We start from the raw sequence: 22,466 nt of genomic DNA, 5'->3' as shown, positions 1-22,466 counted from the left end.
GTCGTGTCATTTTTGCTCAATATGGTTACCAGTCTCTAGTCGTGTCATTTTTCCTCAATATGGTTACCAGTCTCTAGTCGTGTCATTTTGCTCAATATGGTTACCAGTCTCTAGTCGTGTCATTTTGCTCCATATGGTTACCAGTCTCTAGTCATGTCATTTTGCTCAATATGGTTACCAGTCTCTAGTCGTGTCATTTTGCTCCATATGGTTACCAGTCTCTAGTCATGTCATTTTGCTCAATATGGTTACCAGTCTCTAGTCATGTCATTTTGCTCAATATGGTTACCAGTCTCTAGTCGTGTCATTTTGCTCCATATGGTTACCAGTCTCTAGTCATGTCATTTTGCTCAATATGGTTACCAGTCTCTAGTCGTGTCATTTTGCTCAATATGGTTACCAGTCTCTAGTCGTGTCATTTTTGCTCAGTATGGTTACCAGTCTCTAGTCGTGTCATTTTTGCTCAGTATGGTTACCAGTCTCTAGTCGTGTCATTTTCTACCACCAGACTTTATTGTAATCCAATAACAAAATAAAAAAAAAAAAACATCCCCGACTGGTGTAGTAAGTCGATTCATTACATAGTTAAAAGGATAAAAGCTCATAATGTCAAGTGCTAGTCAGCACAATGTAAACAGCAGTAAAGTCATAAACCAGGTGTAGTTGATGTAGCTGTGCATGCATGTTGATGTAACCACATGACCTTCATGCCTGACCCTTTTAGTCCAATGTACACCTCCGAGGGAGCTCCTAATCACATGGACAGTTGCATCTGAAAAGACTGCTTGGGGTTTTCCTTTTTTTTTTTCTTTTAGCCACAACTTTATTTCAGTGTTGAACTGTGCCGATGGCTCTAATGCTGACCTTTGGTTGGTTATTGTTTTGGCAGTCGTAGAGTGTTCTATTAACCCTCAACCACACCAATCTGCCACCCACTGACTCAAGTGACCAAATGATCGAATCATCAGAGGAAATGAAATTCATTAAAACTGAAGAACAACCTGAAAGGCATTTTGATCGATATCCAATTTTAGCCCTTTGATCATCTAAAACTGGGAAACAATTGAGACTGGGTGGGTGGTGAGTTGATTACTGTGTCTGGAAGCTGATAGAAGCAAAACTATCAGTATAGAGCAAAGCTGAAATGGTAACATCCTTGGAGCCAGAATAAAGAAGCTCAGAGATGAGAAATAACAGGAGGAGGTATATTGTCATATTTATGGGCAAATCTCAATGAGTCTCAAGAGAAACAGAGATGACACCATGTGCAATCTATATTGTCTCTTGTTCTGGTGACACCAGGGTGTAATGAGCTGTCAAATGAACAAGAAAGTGAAGGGAAATCTTCCCAGTAATAATAAAGACATGACAGAGACTCTAACCCTTCTAATGTTTTTAAAAAAAGGCAGTTGGGCTTGAAAGATATTTGAAAACTGTCACTGGCATTGGATGGGTTAGCTTTTCAGGCACTCTTTATATGCTGATGGCAATTGAAAAAATGTGTATTTACATATAGTGAGCCACATCGCTAACTAATACTGCTGATGTGTTATCATACTGCACATAAACCAGCAATAATGATGCTGCACTGAAACATGCAGAGCAAGGGGGGAGCCTAAATGAAGAAAACTAATGCAGCAACCACATCTAATGATTGGTAATTTACAGTGTATTTCAGTGTATTTGCATTCCAAAAAATGTAGATTTGTATTTTTAAAGATATACAGTATATTTGAAATGGTTTTTTTAAAATATTTTTCATATATTTTGTAATAAAAATGCATTTCAACATGCAGTGTATGTGTGTGTGTGTGTGTATATACAGTCATGGCCGAAATTGTTGGCACCCTTGATATTTTTCCTGAAAATCAAGTATTTCACACAAAAAAGGTATTGCATTAACACATGTTTTGCTATACACATGTTTATTCCCTTTGTATGTATTGGAACAAATATAAAACAGAGGCAGAAAAGCAAATATGACATAATGTCACACAAAACCCCAAAAATGGGCTGGACAAAAGTATTGGCACCCTTAACTTAATATTTGGTTGCACACCCTTTGGAAAACATAACTGAAATCAGTCGCTTCCTATAACCATCAATAAGCTTCTGACACCTCTCACCCGGAATTTTGGACCACTCTTCCTTTGCAAACAGCTCCAGGTCTCTCTTATTGGAAGGACACCTTTTCCCAACAGCAATTTTAAGATCTCTCCACAGGTGTTCAATGGGATTTAGATCTGGGCTCATTGCTGGCCACTTCAGAACTCTCCAGCGCTTCTTTGCCATCCATTTCTGAGTGCTTTTTGACGTATGTTTGGGGTCATTGTCCTGCTGGAAGACCCAGGATCTTGGACGCAAACCCAGCTTTCTGACACTGGGCCCTACAGTGCGACCCAAAATCCTTTGGTAATCCTCAGATTTCATGATGCCTTGCACACAGTCAAGGCACCCAGTGCCAGAGGCAGCAAAACAACCCCAAAACATCATTGAACCTCCACCATATTTTACCGTAGGTACTGTGTTTTGTTCTTTGTAGGCCTCATTCCGTTTTCGGTAAACAGTAGAATGATGTGCTTTACCGAAAAGCTCTATCTTGGTCTCATCTGTCCACAAGACGTTTTCCCAGAAGGCTTTTGGCTTACTCAAGTACATTTTGGCAAACTGTAGTCTTGCTTTTTTATGTCTCTGTGTCAGCAGTGGGGTCCTCCTGGGTCTCCTGCCATAGCGTTTCATTTCATTTAAATGTCGACGGATAGTTCGCGCTGACACTGATGCTCCCTGAGCCTGCAGGACAGCTTGAATGTCTTTGGAACATGTTTGGGGCTGCTTATCCACCATCCGGACTATTCTGCGTTGCAATCTTTCATCAATTTTCCTCATCCGTCCACGACCAGGGAGATTAGCTACAGTGCCATGGGTTGCAAACTTCTTGATAATGTTGCGCACTGTGGACAAAGGCAAATCTAGTTCTCTGGAGATGGACTTGTAACCTTGAGATTGTTGATATTTTGCCACAATTTTGGTTCTCAGGTCCTCAGACAGTTCTCGTCTCCTCTTTCTGTTGTCCATGCTTAGTGTGGCACAGACAGACACACAATGCAAAGGTTAAGTGAACGTCTCTCCTTTTTATCTGCTTTCAGGTGTGATTTCTATATTGCCCACACCTGTTACTTGCCCCAGGTGAGTTTACAGGAGCATCACATGCTTGTAACATTCTTATTTATCCGCAGTTGTGAAAGGGTGCCAATACTTTTGTCCAGCCCATTTTTGGAGGTTTGTGTGACATTATGTCGAATTTGCTTTCTTTCCTCCCTTTTTTTGTTTTGTCCCAATACACACAAAGGGAATAAACATGTGTATAGCAAAACATGTGTTAATGCAATACGTTTCGTGAGAAATACATGATTTCCTGGAGAAATATCAAGGGTGCCAACAATTTCGGCCATGACTGTATATGTGTGTGTGTGTGTGTGTGTGCGTGTATGTATATACAGTTGGGTTCAAAATAATAGCAGTGTGTTGAAAAAAGTGAATAAAGCTCAAAATCCTTCTAATAGCTTTTATTTCCATCCACACAAATGCATTGGGAACACAACACATTCTATTCCAAATCAAAACATGAAGAAAAATATATCAAATTTGTGTTGTTCCTTAAAAAAATTGAAGAAAAGTGAATATTATTGTTCAAAAAAATCGCAGTGTTTGTATTCTTCTTTCCAAACTCAAACATTCACTATATAAACTGAAAAATGTTTGAAGATTTTGCTTTCCTTTGAATGACTTCATGAATATTTGGTTGTAGTCGCACTGTTTCTGAGAACTGCTGTACATCTGTGTTGCATGGAGTCACCCAACTTCTGGCCCCTGTGATCAGGTATTCCAGCCCAGGATGATTGGACTACATTCCACAGTTCTTCTCTATTTCTTGGTTTTGCCTCAGAAACTGCATTTTTGATGTCACCCCACAAGTTTTCTATTGGATTAAGATCCGGGGATTGGGCTGGCCACTCCATAAAGTCAATCTTGTTGGTCTGGAACCAAGATGTTGCACGTTTACTGGTGTGTTTGGGGTCGTTGTCTTGTTGGAACCCCCATTTCAAGGGCATTTCTTCTTCAGCATAAGGCAGCATGACCTCTTCAAGTATTCTGATGTATTCAAACTGATCCATGATCCCTGGTATGCGATAAATAGGCCCAACACCATAGTATGAGAAACATCCCCATATCATGATGCTTGCACCACCATGCTTCACTGTCTTCACAGTGTACTGTGGCTTGAATTCAGTGTTTGGGGGTCGTCTGACAAACTGTCTCCGGCCACTAGACTCAAAAAGAAAATCTTACTTCCATCAGTCCACAAAATGTTGCACCATTTCTCTTTAGGCCAGTCAATGTGCTCTTTGGCAAATTGTAACCTCTTCAGCACATGTCTTTTTTCCAACAGTGGGACTTTGCGGGGGCTTCTTGCAGATAGCTTGGCTTCACATAGGCGTCTTCTAATTGTAACAGTCCTCACAGGAAACTTTACACCTTCTTTGATCTTCCTGGAGCTGATTGTTGGCTGAGTCCTTGCCATTTTGGCTATTCTTCTATCCATTCGAATGGTAGTTTTTCGCTTTCTTCCACGTCTTTCAGGTTTTGGTTGCCATTTTAAAGCATTTGCGATCATTTTAGCTGAGCAGCCGATCATTTTCTGCACTTCTTTATATGTTTTCCCCTCTCCAATCAACTTTTTAATCAAGGTACGCTGTTCTTCTGACCAATGTCTGGAACGACCCATTTTCCTCAGAATTTCAGAGAGAAATGCACTGTAACCAGCATGTACAACATTTGCTGCCTTCCTTCCTTAAATAAGGGCAATAATTGCCACCTGTCTTTCAAAGAATGAATGACCTCACTAATAGAACTCCACACTGCTATTATTTTGAACATGCCCTTTTCAATGAGTGATTCAATTACACAGAATCAGCAGCATGCATGTCATGACTGTTGGGTCTGTTGGATTTCTATTACTCTACACCTGCTAGTAAATTATGTGCCATGTAGAAATATCATTTCTACCAAAAACAGTGATTGATCTCGTTAGTGATGTCTGACTGCTATTATTTTGAACACAACTGTATGTATATATATATATATTGAATATGGCCGAAATTGTAGATTTTCAAATTTATGTTTGGGAAGAATATTTTTATTACTTAATTATTTAATATTATATTGTATATATTTGGAAGAATATTTTTAAAATATATTTCAAATATATTTTTCTTCTATATAGATACTGCCTCTGTATAGCAGAAATACTGCAACAGGGCATATATTTTTCTTCCATGTGGGTAAAGCGGTTAACTATTGCCGATTCGGTGCATATGTGAAGTCTGGTGGCAGAGTATCTCTGTCCTGTTGTTGTTATCCCACATGCACAGTGCCACATAGCTAGGTGTATGCTACTGTATGTGTTGTGGTCATCTGCAGTATATTATTAGGTGATACACGTTAATAAAATAGAGTTCGCAATTCCCATTCCTAAGATTCTTTAGCTGGCTTTAGCTCCAGACTTGGTAAATGGCATAGGATATGGCCAAGTTGGGCATCCAACGTCTCATAGGTAGAGGCCCGGGTGTATGGGAGATTAGAAAGCTCAGAAGTAGAGTCGCCTGCCAGATAGGATTGCAATTTATAAATGAGCTGTGTCCATCTGAAAACTGGATGGCAAATAGAAATCCTTTGGTAGTAAAAATAGCATCTTATATATATATCAGAAGTGTATTCAGCCATTTGCCCAGAGTTTGGCCTCAAGCCACAAATATGGAAGGACATCCAAGCCACTCCGGTTATATTGATTGCACAACCCATGCTCAGCATCATAAATCTATTTTAGTCTTGCCATTTAATGATTGATAAAGGACTCATTTATGCCTGATCAGCAAATGCAGCCCAGCGACAGTGTGAGTGTTAAGACACATGGGACATGGGAGCCGCCTGTAATGGACCATGCACAATCATTCATTGAACACGTATGATCACAGGTGGCAGGCAGCTCCTGGATGGTATAGTACATAGACTGATACTGAATAATGAAGTCACGTTCAGTTCCATCGCTACAGAACCCGCACTATGACTGCGCTGATGATGACAAAAATCAAACTGCAATAAAACCCGAAGACATTTCATGAAAAGAACGGTGCAGGACTATTTTTGCTCTTTCCCTGGTGTGCAAATGGACTTCAGTCAATAGGTAATATAGCCGAAAGACTGCAAACCCATTTAGGTGCAAAATGACCTTCAGCTCCAACCCTCCCCTCTGTATATTATTGAGTCCAATCAGGAGTTTATAAAACCAATTCTCATGGAATGTGATAGTAAAAACAAAGGTCTGTCTATTGAGGTCAGAGTTTATCTCACCGCTCCAGTGTCAGGTGATCTGAATGAAAATCAATAATTTCATCAATCAGCCTGTCATTTGGCCAATCACTCAGTGAGTCCGTTAAACACATCTGCCTGGTGCCAGTCAAGGATCATATATAAATCTGTCATAAAACAAACCTATAGGCTGCCATCTGGTAGAAGGTGATGGATGCAGGATCTTAGAGGAAACTAAAAGGATACATTTCTGTCACACGTTATATATAGAAATATAATGTAGAAGCTTGTGTGCCGTTCACATATATGCGGATTGGATGTGGTTTGAATCGCATCCAATCCGCATGATGTGTGAAATACCATGGCTTCCTATGGTGCCTGTTCGCATATGTCTGGTGCACTGGCGCTGCGGATTCAGTGTGGATTGAAAAAGAGTCCTGTCAGATTTCTGAGCAGTATCTTCAGGTTCTGGTGCAGATTACAGGCCATTGACTTCTATGGGAACTGTTTCTAAACCCCATATGTGTGAACAAGATAATCCTGAGCTGATCCTGTGGATTGAAAAAGAGTCCTGTACGATTTCTAAGCAGTGCCTTCAGGTTCAGGTGCGGATTACAGGCCATTGACTTCTATGGGAACTGTTTCTAAACCCCATATGTGTGAACAAGATAATCCTGAGCTGATCCTGTGGATTGAAAAAGAGTCCTGTACGATTTCTAAGCAGTGCCTTCAGGTTCAGGTGCGGATTACAGGCCATTGACTTCTATGGGAACTGTTTCTAAACCCCATATGTGTGAACAAGATAATCCTGAGCTGATCCTGTGGATTGAAAAAGAGTCCTGTACGATTTCTAAGCAGTGCCTTCAGGTTCAGGTGCAGATTAGAGGCTATTGACTTCTATGGGAACGGTTTCTAAACCCCATATGTGTGAACAGGATAATCCTGAGCTGATCCTGTCCTGAACCTGATTGGACATGAACCGGTGAACAAATACTGTATCAATTAGCTGTGAAACCTGAGCTTCAATCCGCACCGCACATGTGTGAATCAGCTCTGTGGAAAGTGTCTGATTATTCTTTTCTTTGTGTGAAAAGTAGTTGTAATGGCTAGTTCACAATACCTTTGGTCTCTGAAGAGTGTTCCATGTTTGGATTGCTCTTCAAAGAGCATTTGAATTTTATTTATTTTATTTACATATTTATTTCAGGTACTTATATAGCGCCTTCAATTTACATATATATTGTACATTCACATCAGTCCCTAACCCTCAAGGGGTGTACAATCTAAGGTCCCTAACTCACATTCATACATACACATACTAAGGCCAATTTAGACAGAAGCCAATTACCCTACCAGCATGTCTTTGGAGTGTGGGAGGAAACCGGAGTACCCGGAGGAAACCCACGCAGGCACAGGGAGAACATGCAAACTCCAGGCAGGTGGTGCCGTGGTCGGGATTTGAACCAACGACCCCAGTACTGCCAGGAGGAAGTGCTAACCATTTAGCCACTGTGCTGCCCTGTCATTTAACCTTTCGGACCCTGCACTAGCGCATTGCACGCAGTTGCGGGGTGCTTGCAGAGCGGCCCCATTCACTTGAATGGGTCACATGGAGTGTGAATAGGAGATATACGATAAGGGGTATAATAAGAGATAGGGGGGGAAATTCTGGCTGTGAAGAAAAGTATGTGTACACCCCCAGCTAAATGGGGGTGCAGTTATGGGGCAGTAAAAGCTGAACCATGGGATTTTACCATCCCCAACCACAAGTGTGAAAGACTCCTATACATCTTAAAAAAGGAGGGAGCGTTTATGGGGCGGTAAAAGCTGAACCATGAGGTTTTACCATCCCCAACCACAAGTGTGAAAGACCCCTATACAGCTTAAAATGGACCTTTTAGTACAAGTCTTATATAAGTAATTCTGTCTCCCTTTGGTAGAGAGTGTTCCTTTTCTAAATCCTCGAATGTACGCACCCCTGTTGTGTCATCAGGCCTTTATCTATCCATTTCATAAAGGAAATATCTGGTATCCGAAATTATAAGGAGTCTGTAGGGATAGAGACCTTTATACAATCATCGTGTCTACCACCAAATGTAATGAATTCTTGCCATGTAGAGTGGAAGAGATGACTTTCAGTACAAGTCTGCATGAATACATTTCCAACAGGCCACAATACACAGCAACAGTATTATTGATAAAACTACTTTTCATTACTAGGAAGCAATAATGAAATTCTAGTTAGGTGATTTTGCTTAGTCTGAGATGTCATCAGTCTGCTGCAGGCAGGAAGAAACATTTCTTCAGTCTCCTCTCCCCTGTGAGTAAACGGTACATTGTAACTGTGTAGTAAGTCAGAAAGGTGGCTATAGCAGGGGCTGATCTGTGTCAGACATTTGTAAACACAGCCAAGAACCACACAGGCACCAGGATTTACATAATCGTGTCATCTCTGAGCTGGCATAACCATCCAGAAAGTAGATTGTTGCTATAATAGATGGATAGAGCTGGGAATATCTTGCGATCACAGTACCTTAAAATCTAAGAAACCAGCATGTGACTTGGCTTATAACCAAGCAGAGGGACGTTTCTATATCAATGTCTTCTCATTTTGGGGCACAGCCCAGCTGAATGCCCACAAATAGCTACGCAGATTCGGTACTAACAACGTTTTTCAGCCTTCCCACCCCCAGTAGTGAAAGAAGACAAATCATGTTTGTGCAGTCCAATGGGCACCAGAGTTATGCAGACCATAGATGGGTCGAAAATCGGCCGATTCTTTGCCTGAAAAAAAAAACGGTTGATTTTCGCACCATTAGTAGTTTAATTGGTCGGCCATTTGTCGGGGTTTTGGCACATTTTTTTATCAGTGAAGTTGGAAAAAGATCAGCAGATTTTGCCTATCGGCCGATTTTCCCGGCAATGATGGGCAAATCGGACAATCTTTTTACCGATAAAAAATCTGCGCATGAGCCGTGACCTGCAAGAAGAAGAAGAAAAAGTAGAAAAAGAAGAAGAATTCCAGTCCGCTATTATATTTGACATGAAAAAGTCTTGCGGTTGCAACAATGTATCTATTTGTATCCGAATAAAAACATCTGTATCCAAAATGGATACAAATGGATACAATGTTGCAACCGCAATACTTTTTCATGTCAAATATAATAGCGGAGCTCTCTGCAGGGACAGAAGTAATTAAATGCCGGCCGTAGACGGGACGAAAATCGGCAGATTTTTTTTTTTTTACTGTTAGTGGTAATGTCGGCCTATTGAACGACCGATTTTTCGTTTTTTTTTTTTTTAAACGGATGGTTTTCGACCCGTCTATGGCCTGCATTAGATCATGTGCACTCAGTAACAGACCTGCTCAGGTACGCCCCCTCTGTCCTCTGTCGGGAGGATGCTTGTGTTGAGGGGTGTGGCTGTTACTCAGCTCTGCCAGCACAGAACACTGCGCTGTGAGAGAAAAGAGCAGGCATTAAAACATTTGCAGGTACAAAACTAAAGGTAGATGGTGTGACGCATATCCTTTAGGTAAGTGTGATGAACGTTACCAGACTTAAAAGCAATTCAAGATTTCCCCGGGCCCCCCACACACTGGCACCACCTTTAAATCCCTACAGGAAGCACTGACTGCATCAGAATTAAAAGGCTAAGAGTTTTTGGGGTTTTATAGAATGTCAGATTGCTGTCTGTCCTGTGGCAATTGTTGGCAGTAATAGGGTGGTAACTGCAGTCTTTTTTTTTTTTTTGCCCTCAGTGTCTCATTCTGTCCCGTAGACTCAATATGGAGACTAAATATCCAATTTAAGGGAAATCCCTTCTTGGACAAATGTCCCCATTGGAAGATTTCCTCTATTTTCCTGTTCTGGTCACAGCTCAGAATTCGGGATTTCCCTCTCACTTTGTCCTGATCCCCAGGAATGAATCGGAGAGGGTGAATCTCCCTAACAGGAGCAGACAACGATAAAAACATGACAGAGATTCTAACACCTCGCCACTCTAACAAATCATTCAAAAATGAACTTTTAGGTTTACTTGAAAGTGATCGTAAAGGATCATTTTGTAAAAATAACAAACATGTTTTACTTACCTGTTCTGTGTAATTGTTTTGCACAGAGCTGCCCTGATACTCTTCTCAGCTTCCCAGCCAGTGCTCCTGGCTCCTCCCCTTCCCATCAAGTGCCCCCATAGCAAGCCGCTTGCAATGGGATCACTCATGTGTGCTCACTCCTGAGCTGGCTCTGTGTGTGCATTGACACACAGATCATGACTCTGCCAATGCTGGCTGTCTCTGAGCCAATGAGGAGAGAGAGCAGAAATAGTCTCTGCGATCATGTGCATCACATGATTGAGATCAGGTGGAGAGAATGCATTAAGATAAAACAAACGTCTGCCTTTAGATTCACAATAATGCCTTTTTCTGGGAAACAGATACACTCTTTGGCTTCCCTATTCATAGGGTAATTCTATTTTCAGTGATCCGGATCCCCAAAGCATCCTTCTCATGAGTCCATGATACATGAAACAGATACATTCTTTGGCTTGCCTATCCATAGGGTAACTCTAGGTTCAGTGATCCAGAACCCCGGAGCAGCCTTCTCATGAGTCCCTGAAACATGAAACAGATACACTATTTGACTTGCCTATCCATATGGTAATTCTAGGTTCAGTGATCCGGAACCCCAGAGCAGCCTTCTCATGAGTCCATGATACATGAAATAGATACTCTTTGTCTTGCCTATGCATAGGGTAATTCTAGGTTCAGTGATCCAGAACCCCGGAGCAGCCTTCTCATGAGTCCATGATACATGAAACAGATACACTCTTTGACTTGCCTATCCATAGGGTAATTCTAGGTTCAGTGATCCTGAACCCCGGAGAAGCCTTCTCATGAGTCCATGATACATAGGGTAATTCTAGGTTCAGTGATCCAGAACCCAGAGCAGCCTTCTCATGAGTCCATGATACATGAAATAGATACTCTTTGTCTTGCCTATCCATAGCGTAATTCTAGGTCAAGTGAAACAGCCTTCTCATGAGTACCAGAAAAGTGACTTTCTAAGGCTATGTTTACACTTGGGGTTTGGGGTGCAGTAAAAACACGTGGTCGATCCATGTTTTTACCACATCCAACCAATCCCTGCTTAGCTGCAAAAGCAACTGATAGGGTGGTACAGATGCCACAACTGCATTACTTTGCAACTTGGAGCAGCAAACATTATCCCTCCCCCCTTCCTGTTGTCTTTGCCCGGCAGTGCCACCCACTGAATGGGACTGCCCACAACTGTGGAGTTGCAAAGTTTTAGGGTGATGTGGGGGTAACAACTCCTCCTTAACTGCTTGTCATATGCCCTCAGAAACATGATCCACCATGGATTGCTCTTCAGAGGGAGAAACTGATGTAAACAAGCCTATAGACTGCTCTATGGTGTGTCTCCAGAAGCCAGCAATTACAGAAGTAGAGGGCAGGCACAAGAAGGAAGGATCTATGAAGATCACCAGATATTAAGGGCAGTAGTACTTTGTTACAGGAATCAAATGGCATATGTTAATTCTGTAATATAAATAAGCCGTATTATATGAGAATAATTTTAGGACTCGAGCAGGGCTGGAACAGAAAATCAACACAATTTGAGATGATTACATGAGCGTGCTGATGGAAGCAGCTGTTCCCTCACGATGAATAAATATCATTGTTACTCTGCTTTGATGGGAAATCATCGCACCTGACAAGGATTGGATTCCATGTGTTTATAGGATGTGCTGTGCGGTTAATTCTGTTGGGGAGACTTGCTACATTATGGATACAATGTGTGCGACCTGTAAGGTCATCCTTCTCTTCTGGAGGCTAGCAACTGGAAAAAGAGGATATGTAATACACTATATACTGGGCACTAATGAATGTCTAAATCAGTTTAAAGGGTCAGTCCATCCTGAATGTATATTTAATTGTTTGGTAAAGGTTGGAGAGGTAAACCCCCTGATAGTCCTTTATTGGTGAGGTCCCTGTGCTGGGTTTCTGGGGCTGCAAACCTGCTGTACCCATTATGAGGGGTTCCCACCATCCCTGCTGGATTTGCATTTATTTTATATTATGGAGATTGTAATAGGAAGAGCTGGAACACACAAGGGTGAGCAGGAACATCCAAAACTCCCAGGTGGTCAGAAGTAGAGAAGAGCTCAGGTGTCCTCCAAACTCATCCCTAATCTAAATTCCAGCTTTTTTTACATTCTAATGGGCTGAGGGCCAGGTCATTCCCCACCCAACAGCTTACAGAAAAAAGACCCAGTCAGCAGCTTTCTGGAGTATGAAAAAGAGTTTGGAGTTCAGATCAGAGATGAGCTCAGAGGACACTCAAGCTCATCCCTGGTCATAAACTGACTGAGGAATTATGGCAGGGGGAATCTCACCATTGGATTCTCCAAGACCTATGAAACGTTAGGGGCCACCAAGATTCAATTATTACTTAGTTATCCCTTTCAGGTGTACTGACCCTTTAAAAGTGTCAAAATGTTTCGAAAGAAGGGTCATCTAATCTGTGGACTATTGATGGGCAAAATCAATAGTCAACGTCTGGCTTGTTAGTTGACTATATTTGCAGAATGATTGATGGAGCTGGTAAGCATAGTTTTCAATCCAAGTAAAATTTATTACAAAACATTATACAGTACCATGGGTCAGTTTATTCTGAACGTCACCCCAATGGACACCTGTGATGCAATGCACCATTGCAAAAAATGCAACAGGTTCTACATTTTCATATAATACGGGAAAAAACAAATCTGCGTCCCTGTTGGAGTTTTCCCTTATTTCCTCTGTGGTAAAACTGTTGTCACCATGACAGGAAGTGAGAGGAAATTGATCTAATGGAGCTCCAACTAGCAGAAGAAAAAAATCAACAGTGGTTCTAATTCTAAGTCTCTATTCAAAACAAAAAAAAAATGGTACAATAATGTTACACCACAGCCAACAACACATGTTGAACCTAATATAAAAAAATGCCAGGTTTGCGTCCAATGCCTCCAGTACTTGGAGCAGCTCTATCAGAATGGATACATAATACTGTACAACACCTTGTCGCATGTGGGCTTCACTACAGCAACCCTGGAATAGTGAGTGAGATCAAGACAGAATAGTCCTACCAATAACTGCCTGGTATAGAAGTTAAAATTGAGATGAGAGCTTAAGAAGCACACAATTCATAGCAGTTGTCTCAGCCATTCTCAACCAGGCGTCTTTGGAATCCTAAGGCTCCTTTAAAGGTTGCCATGGGTTCCTTGAGTTGAGAATAATTGAACTTCTATTTCATGGTATCTGCATAGTCCCAGGACCAACATTACACGGCAAAGTCATGAAACCAGTGATCTTTTTAGCTATCTGTAAAGGGTTCCATTTACTGTAGACTGTTGTAGGTATTCTTCCTACTGCCCACTGACCAAGGGCATTTTTCACATTAACTCCCAATGAATTGGTTTTATTAGGGGTTCCCTAAGACCTAAAAGAGATTTCAGGGATTTCTCACAGGTAAAACGTTTGAGAAAGGCTGAGTTGTCCTGCTGGACTTGGTCAATGCTAGGACCTTTTTCAAAGTCTTCTGCTAGGAGGTGGCTAGTCTTTGATATTTAAAGGAAGCAGGTTAGGGCAGAAAGATGGGAGACACAACCACAAAGTGATGAGACTCCTGACCTGCATGCTGGTTTCTGGTCAGTGACCCACCAAGAGGTAAAATATGGATAAACATGACAATGCCATTGCTTGAACCTTTATAAACAAGTTAGCAAGGAAAGCTTTAGTATTTTTATCCTGACAGGTCCTCTTTGAGGCTGTTGGGTTTTATTCTTGTGAAATCACCACCTTGTCCAATTGGAGAACATCTTGTATTCATTGACAAAAACTACAAGGTGTTCTATGATTGGCGGCGGTGCTGAGCAAGTGATCCCCTGTGTTTTCTGTGTAGAGGGGAAGCCTTTTGCGCAGGACCCGGAAGATCATGGCTACCTCTGTAGTAGTGCAGACAACTACAATGATTGTCAGTTTCCCCAGCAGCTCATCAGGTATGAGATATGTGTACTTACATTGAGTCTAGCTAGACCAATATAACAATGCAATACAGATAGTTCCTGGAGATCAGCTTTATTATCTGGATTGATTTAGCCAGGGGTTAGAAATAAAAAAGTACTCACTTGTTTTCTGGAACTGACTGTATTTTTGTTGCCTTTGCAAGAAAGCTTAATGGAGTTATAGGGCTTCCCGTGGTGTTTGGAACTCATCCTGCTAAGATCCTGAGGGTTAGAAGGCAATGGGTTCATGAACAATATCCGCGCTATCAAACCATACAAAACCGTAGCAAGGACCAGAGGGATAACATAGAATATGGTGAAGTCCAAAAAGTAGATGGGTGTATACAAGTTCCTGGGCACCCTGTAGCCACAGCTGACTTGGATTCCATCAGCAAATTTGACTTCCTTGGTGTCGACCAAAAAGAACCACATGACACAGTACACTGAGGTGAACATCCACACAAAGGCAATGATCTTCTTGGCTCTGGACACTGTGCAGATAAATTGGGCTTTTATGGAGTGGCAGATGGCTATATAACGCTCCACGGTAAATGCTGTGATCGAACAAGCTGAAATGTTGATGCCAAGGTATTGTAGATAAGTGATGCACAGACAGCCAACATAGCCGTAGACCCAAGAGGCGACCACTTCTGAGATGTTGGGAAGCCCCGCAGCCAACAAGACTATCAGGTCAGCAATGGCCAAGCTGACCAGATAGCAGTTGGTTGGGGTCATCATGTGTTTGGTTCTCAAGACCACCAGAACCACCATTATGTTGCCAGCAATCCCAACTCCACAGATCAAAAGAACTAAGAAGATGGTGACAACCTGGACCTCTAAAGCATTCTGGGGCATATTGTCCAAAGTCTGGTTGATCTCTGTTTCGTTTGCCATATGTACACCCAGAGGCGCTGTAAAGTTATCCATGCCTGAAAGTTTTATGGGGATTTGGCAGCAGTGGAAAACCAATACAGTTGTGGCTGTTGGAGGTACACCTTGCTCAAATCCAGCTTCCCTGTTCAGAAACAAATTCTTTTTATTAGAAAGCACTCAGAGGTGTGCAGAGAATGACAATAAGGATTCAGGTAATGGCACAGGTTCAAAAGGAGACGTGTACCAAGAAAAATATGTAGGCTCCCTTTACTAACAGAAAATGCTAGTTGCCTGGCTGTCATACCTATCCTGCAGCTTCCGTACTTTCTGAGTCACTGACTTTCTGAATGGATGGCTCTGTATCAGTGATCCTGAAAATTCTGAACCCAAAAACAGCTGGGAAATAAACAAATGAAGCAAACTGTGTGTTTTGCAGGTTTCCTTTTTGTTGGCTGACCATATTAAATACAAGGATTAGGCATCATTTTGTTTTTTTTTCAATATTACTTTGCATGATTGATTATGAAAGCATGAACAGCAGATGCACACTTGTATGAAATAAATGCGGTGCTCAGCGAGAAGACTAGTGACCCCAGGATCCTAATCCGGTCCCTGCAGATTCCCACACTTAGTCCGTCGCCCTACCGATGGGGAATCAATGCAAATTACTGAGAAAGCAAGCTGCTAATGTTAATGTACGTCTAAAATGTGCAAAGCGTTCACATCACACATACCATCCGGCACTAATTCATCAGATTACTTGACAAATAAAAAAAATCAGCTATGCCTAATATATTTTATATAGGATTAGTGCACCCAAACTGGTTGTCTATATTGAACAGGCACCCATAAATCTCATTGAGACTCTAGCAGTGCCTTCACAATGCTGCAGAGTCTCATTCCTCTTGCAGAAGAGTCTCATTCCTCTTGCAGAAGAGTCTCATGTCTCTGGCAGAAGAGTCTCATGTCTCTGGCAGAAGAGTCTCAGACATATAAGCATCCAGTAAGTGTTTCAGATTCTCACATATCTCCCATATCAGGTATGGGTTGTAGACTATTAACTGAAAGTTGGGAAAAGGCTACTTCACTGTCTAGGTAAAGCAACAGTACTATTAGAATGTGCTGGCAATAAGCTAACAATAAAAGGCACTGAAATAAAAAGAGAGGAGTTCTCCTTACCATTGTAGGTGGTGCAGATGTCCAGGGAGGTTGGTGGTAAGGAGAGCTGTGTGTGGTGCAGGTACAGGACTGGCAGGAGATCAGTAGGAGCAGCTTGTCCTTCTCCAGATTCAGCACCATAGACAGCTCGCAAGGCAGCAGTCTGCTCTCCTCCACTCCTTCCTCTGAATGGGGAGTCATTCAGCACACTCTACACACCCCTCCTATACAGCTCTACACTCATCAGCATGGAGCCCCCATGTGAAGACAGTGCCTGCATCCTCCACCACTCACATGAAGGCAGTGCCTGCACCCTCCAACACTCACATGAAGGCAGTGCCTGCACCCTCCAACACTCACATGAAGGCAGTGCCTGCACCCTCCAACACTCACATGAAGGCAGTGCCTGCACCCTCCACCACTCACATGAAGGCAGTGCCTGCACCCTCCAACACTCACATGAAGGCAGTGCCTGCACCCTCCACCACTCACATGAAGGCAGTGCCTGCACCCTCCAACACTCACATGAAGAGAGTGCCTGCACCCTCCAACACTCACATGAAGGCAGTGCCTGCACCCTCCACCACTCACTTGAAGGCAGTGCCTGCACCCTCCACCATTCACATGAAGGCAGTGCCTGCACCCTCCATCACTTACCCCCTCCACTCACATGAAGGCAGTGCCTGCATACTGCACCACTCACACAAAGACAGTGCCTGTATCCTCCACCACTTTCCCCCTCCACTCACGTGAACACAGTGCCTGCATCCTCCTCCACTTTCCCCCTCCACTCACGTGAAGACAGTGCCTGCATCCTCCACCACTTGCCCCCTCCACTCACATGAAGGCAGTGCCTGCAGCCTCCACCACTTGCCCCCTCCACTCACATGAAGGCAGTGCCTGCAGCCTCCACCACTTGCCCCCTCCACTCACATGAAGGCAGTGCCTGCAGCCTCCACCACTTGCCCCCTCCACTCACATGAAGGCAGTGCCTGCATCCTCCACCACTTTCCCCCTCCACTCACATGAAGGCAGTGCCTGCATCCTCCACCACTTTCCCCCTCCACTCACATGAAGGCAGTGCCTGCATCCTCCACCACTTTCCCCCTCCACTCACATGAAGGCAGTGCCTGCATCCTCCACTTTCCCCCTCCACTCACATGAAGACAGTGCTTGCCCCCTCCACTCACGTGAAGACAGTGCCTGCATCCTCCACCACTTGCCCCCTCCACTCACGTGAAGACAGTGCCTGCATCCTCCACTTGCCCCCTCCACTCACATGAGGACAGTGCCTGCATCCTCCATCACTTGCCCCCTCCACTCACGTGAACACAGTGCCTGCAGCCTCCACCACTTGCCCCCTCCACTCACATGAAGGCAGTGCCTGCAGCCTCCACCACTTGCCCCCTCCACTCACATGAAGGCAGTGCCTGCAGCCTCCACCACTTGCCCCCTCCACTCACATGAAGGCAGTGCCTGCATCCTCCACCACTTTCCCCCTCCACTCACATGAAGGCAGTGCCTGCATCCTCCACCACTTTCCCCCTCCACTCACATGAAGACAGTGCCTGCATCCTCCACTTGCCCCCTCCACTCACATGAAGACAGTGCCTGCATCCTCCACCACTTGCCCCCCTCCACTCACATGCATTTTATTCCAACCAGGACATATTTCACAGAGAAAACTCAGCCACTCACATCTGTCACCAAAGGAGCTTACAATCTACTCCCCATACATTCACAACAACAAACGCATGCTGTGGCCACTTTACAGGAAACATGGATAGCAGCGCTCCAACGCATTCCAAAGTTTGTTGTTCTTCTATGAAATCAATTGTATGAGCAGAGACTTCTAACATGTTTCCCGTACACAGGCGCTCGAGCACAGCGCACATTACAATCTGATTGTACAATCTCCCTTAGGTCTACAAACAGTAGCACAGGGGGCTGCCTGATTGGATACAAATTGATGAGATATTTTAGGTAGATCCACATATTTCATTTTCATATCAGTTTTGGTAAATCTAAAGCTGGATATACACTGTACAATCTCTTTCAGATCTACCATCTACTACGTAGAGCAAGGGCTTGCCTCATTTGATAGAAACTGAATAGAATGATTAGATGTGTCCTCACATTACATAGATTTGGTAGATCTAATGGAGATTGTACAGAGATTGTACAATCTGGTTGTATAGTGAATGGACAGCTTAAAGCTGTAATGTGTTCCTTAAGATACATTAGACAATCTGATTGACAATCTCCTTTGGCTCTACCATCAACTTCGTAGTGAGAGAATGCTCAATTTGGTACAAATGCAATGTATTGTTTAGGGTTGCTATCACATAATTTAATTTTGGTAAGTCTGTACAGAAATTGTACAAATAGATTGCATAGTGTATGGTCACCTTTAATCATAGAATACCTGCCTATATCCTATGGCCACTCTGGGCTGTTGGTTACCAGTATACTTCTTGGTTTTGGAAAGAAACTGACACAAATTGGATGCAGATGGTGTGTGTCCACGGTGGGGATTAAATACACAACCCCAGTGTCCGAGATAAAAGTGATGATAGCCAATATCCCCACAGGTGACCTACCTGAGCCAATACCTTGCAGGTATGTTGGGGGTTCTGGCACGTCAGCTGCAGGAGAAACACAACTTTTCCATATGTTGATTATATTAGTATTTTTGGTTAAAGTATACAATAGAGAGTATTGTTTCATCTTTACTATGTGTTGGCCCACAGCTGGGTTAGGACTTATAAGACCACACTATACCACCAACATGGGGGTTTCTCACTAGCATCGGGATTCTTCACTAGCATCGGGATTCTTCACTAGCATCGGGATTCTTCACTAGCATCGGGATTCTTTATAAGTATGAGGATTTTCACTAGCATCAGGACTCTTCACTAGCATTGGGATTCTTCACTAGCATCAGGACTTTTCAATAGCATTAAAGATTCTTCATTACCACCAGGACTCTTCACTAGCATCGGAATTGTTCACTACCACTGGGACTCTTCACTAGCACCAGGATTCTTCGCCAGCACCGAGAATCTTTACTAGCATCGGGATTCTTTATAAGCATGAGAATTTTCACTAGCATCGGGATTCTTCACTAGCATCGGGATTCTTCACTAGCATCAGGACTTTTAAATAACATCAAGATTCTTCACTAGCACCAGGAATCTTCACTAGCATCAGGAATCTTCCCTACCACCGGGACTCTTCCCTAGCATCGGGACTCTTCACTTGCACCGGTACTCTTCACTTGCACCGGGACTCTTCACTTGCATCGGGACTCTTCACTAGCATCGGGATTCTTCACTCGCATCGGGACTCTTCACTAGCATTGGGATTCTTCACTCGCACTGGGACTCTTCACTAGCACCAGGATTCTTCGCCAGCACCGAGAATCTTTATTAGCATCGGGATTCTTTATAAGCATGAGAATTTTCACTAGCATCAGGACTCTTCACTAGCATCGGGATTCTTCACTAGCATCGGGACTTTTCAATAACATCAAGATTCTTCACTAGCACCAGGAATCTTCACTAGCATCAGGACTCTTAACTAGCATCAGGAATCTTCCCTACCCCCGGGACTCTTCCCTAGCATCGGGACTCTTCCCTAGCATCAGGACTCTTCACTTGCACCGGGACTCTTCACTAGCATCGGGATTCTTCACTCGCATTGGGACTCTTCACTAGCATTGGGATTCTTCACTCGCACTGGGACTCTTCACTAGCATTGGGATTCTTCACTCGCACTGGGACTCTTCACTAGCACCAGGATTCTTCGCCAGCACCGAGAATCTTTACTAGCATCGGGATTCTTTATAAGCATGAGAATTTTCACTAGCATCAGGACTCTGCACTAGCATCGGGATTCTTCACTAGCATCGGGATTCTTCACTAGCATCGGGATTCTTCACTAGCATTGGGATTCTTCACTAGCATCGGGATTCTTCACTAGCATCAGGACTCTGCACTAGCATCGGGATTCTTCACTAGCATCGGGATTCTTCACTAGCATCGGGATTCTTCACTAGCATTGGGATTCTTCACTAGCATCGGGATTCTTCACTAGCATCAGGAATTTTCAATAACATCAAGATTCTTCACTAGCACCAGGAATCTTCACTAGTATCAGGACTCTTAACTAGCATCAGGAATCTTCCCTACCACCAGGACTCTTCCCTAGCATCGGTACTCTTCACTTGCACCGGTACTCTTCACTTGCACCGGGACTCTTTACTAGCATCGGGATTCTTCACTCGCATCGGGACTCTTCACTCGCACTGGGACTCTTCACTAGCATTGGGATTCTTCACTAGCACCGGGACTTTTCACTAGCATCGGGACTTTTCACTAGCATCGGGACTTTTCACTAGCATCGGGATTCTTCACTTGCACCGGGACTCTTTACTAGCATCGGGATTCTTCACTAGCACCGGGACTCTTCACTAGCACCAGTACTCTTCACTAGCATCGGGATTCTTCACTCGCACCGGAATTCTTCACTAGCACCGGGGCTCTTCACTAGCATCGGGATTCTTCACTTGCATCAGGATTCTTTATAAGCATAAGGATTTTCACTAGCATCAGGACTCTTCACCAACATTGGGATTCTTCACTAGCATCAGGAATTTTGAATAGCATCGAGATTCTTCTCTAGCATCAGAATTGTTCACTAGCATTGGGAATCTTCATTAACATTGGGACTCTTCACTAGCATCAGGAATCTTCACTAGCATCAGGAATCTTCACTAGCATCAGGACTCTTCACTAGAATCAGGATTCTTCACTAGCACTGGGGTTCTTCACTAGCATCAGGACTCCTTACTAGCATAAGAACTCCTTACTAGCATCAAGAATCTTCACTAGCATTGGGACTCTTTACTAACATCAAGATTCTTAACTAGCATCGGGACTCTTCACTAGAATCGGGATTTTTCACTAGCACTGGGATTATTTACTAGCATCAAGATTCTTAACTAGCATCAGGATTCTTCACTAGCACTGGGGTTCTTCGTTAGCACTACATGTGAACCAGCAGACACTATAGCTGAGCCAAGAATGACATTTATATCCAGTATTATGTGTAATGCAAAGCTGTTCTTGGACCTTGGGTGATGCTTTAGATAGACTGGGGAAGGTTAGAACCTCTGTTGGGTTTTCATTTCTGTCTGTGTCCCAGCTGGGGAGACTTACCCATTTTCTGCCCCAGTGGCCTTATCACTGAGTGATCATTCATACATGTGGTGGCTTTGCCATTTCTGTGAAAATCAATCCGCAGTGGATCCCTTTTCAAGGATGTTTAAGAGGTGGTGAGGAGACCTGAAAATGCCAACCCATCGCCCCACACCTGCATTTCACAAGATTATGGGGCACTTGCAGTGCAGTACAGTACCATTCACTTGAATGGGTCATGTTTGGTGGCGACGCTACCGACTGAATACTAAATGCTGTTCAGTTTTTGCCACAGCATGTATACAGCCCTCAGCAGTTCCACGCTGTTGTTCAGGTGGGAAGTCAGGGATGGTAAAACCATAGCTCAGTTGTGATTTTACCGCCCTCTTGCTGCCCATGTGAACAAGCCTAAAGAGAGAGAGTGATGGGAAATCCACAATGTCACAGTAGTCACCAGGACAGGAGGAAAGGCGAATCCTGCCAGTGAGACACATGTTCCAGCAGCAACAGTCCAAGGGCTCATGTTGGTGATCCTCGTCCTCCTGTGGTTGGATGTTTTGGAATGCATGTCTAATGCAGGTCAGCTCAGCCCTATTAACGTTGATCGGTACCCATGACCCTTCAGAGGCTGTATTTGACCCCTTTTACCTTGCTCTGCATTTCTTTTGACACATGATGCCTTGATAAGGTACATTTTAATTGCAGGAAAAGCAGGTCAAGCACAGCCTTCCCGGTCAAATGCTGTGTTTTCCATTCACTGGAAGAAGCAACAAAACTAGAACACCTGTGGTCATGAACCTTCGC

At 43.4% G+C, this 22,466-nt stretch overlaps 1 protein-coding gene across 1 annotated transcript in view; it reads right to left on the bottom strand.

The window, feature by feature from the left end:
* LOC149464632 (thyrotropin-releasing hormone receptor-like) overlaps positions 1-16,753 on the bottom strand; it is an 89,219-nt gene extending 72,466 nt beyond the window's left edge. Inside the window, exons 1-2 of the mRNA XM_089674682.1 lie at positions 16,486-16,753; positions 14,557-15,448 (exon numbers count right to left, since the gene is read on the bottom strand). Coding sequence (XP_089530808.1) covers positions 14,557-15,360 — 804 coding nt within the window. The 5' untranslated portion in view covers positions 15,361-15,448; positions 16,486-16,753. The remainder of the gene's footprint in view (positions 1-14,556; positions 15,449-16,485) is intronic.
* Between the last annotated feature and the right edge of the window lie 5,713 nt (positions 16,754-22,466).

The sequence above is a fragment of the Staurois parvus genome, unplaced genomic scaffold, assembly GCF_062004578.1.
Source record: "Staurois parvus isolate SC_StPar_1 unplaced genomic scaffold, SC_StPar_1.0 ptg000151l, whole genome shotgun sequence".
Classification (NCBI taxonomy): Eukaryota; Metazoa; Chordata; class Amphibia; order Anura; family Ranidae; genus Staurois; species Staurois parvus.
Note: the sequence above shows the minus strand (reverse complement) of the source record. Positions and strands in the feature narration are given on the sequence as shown.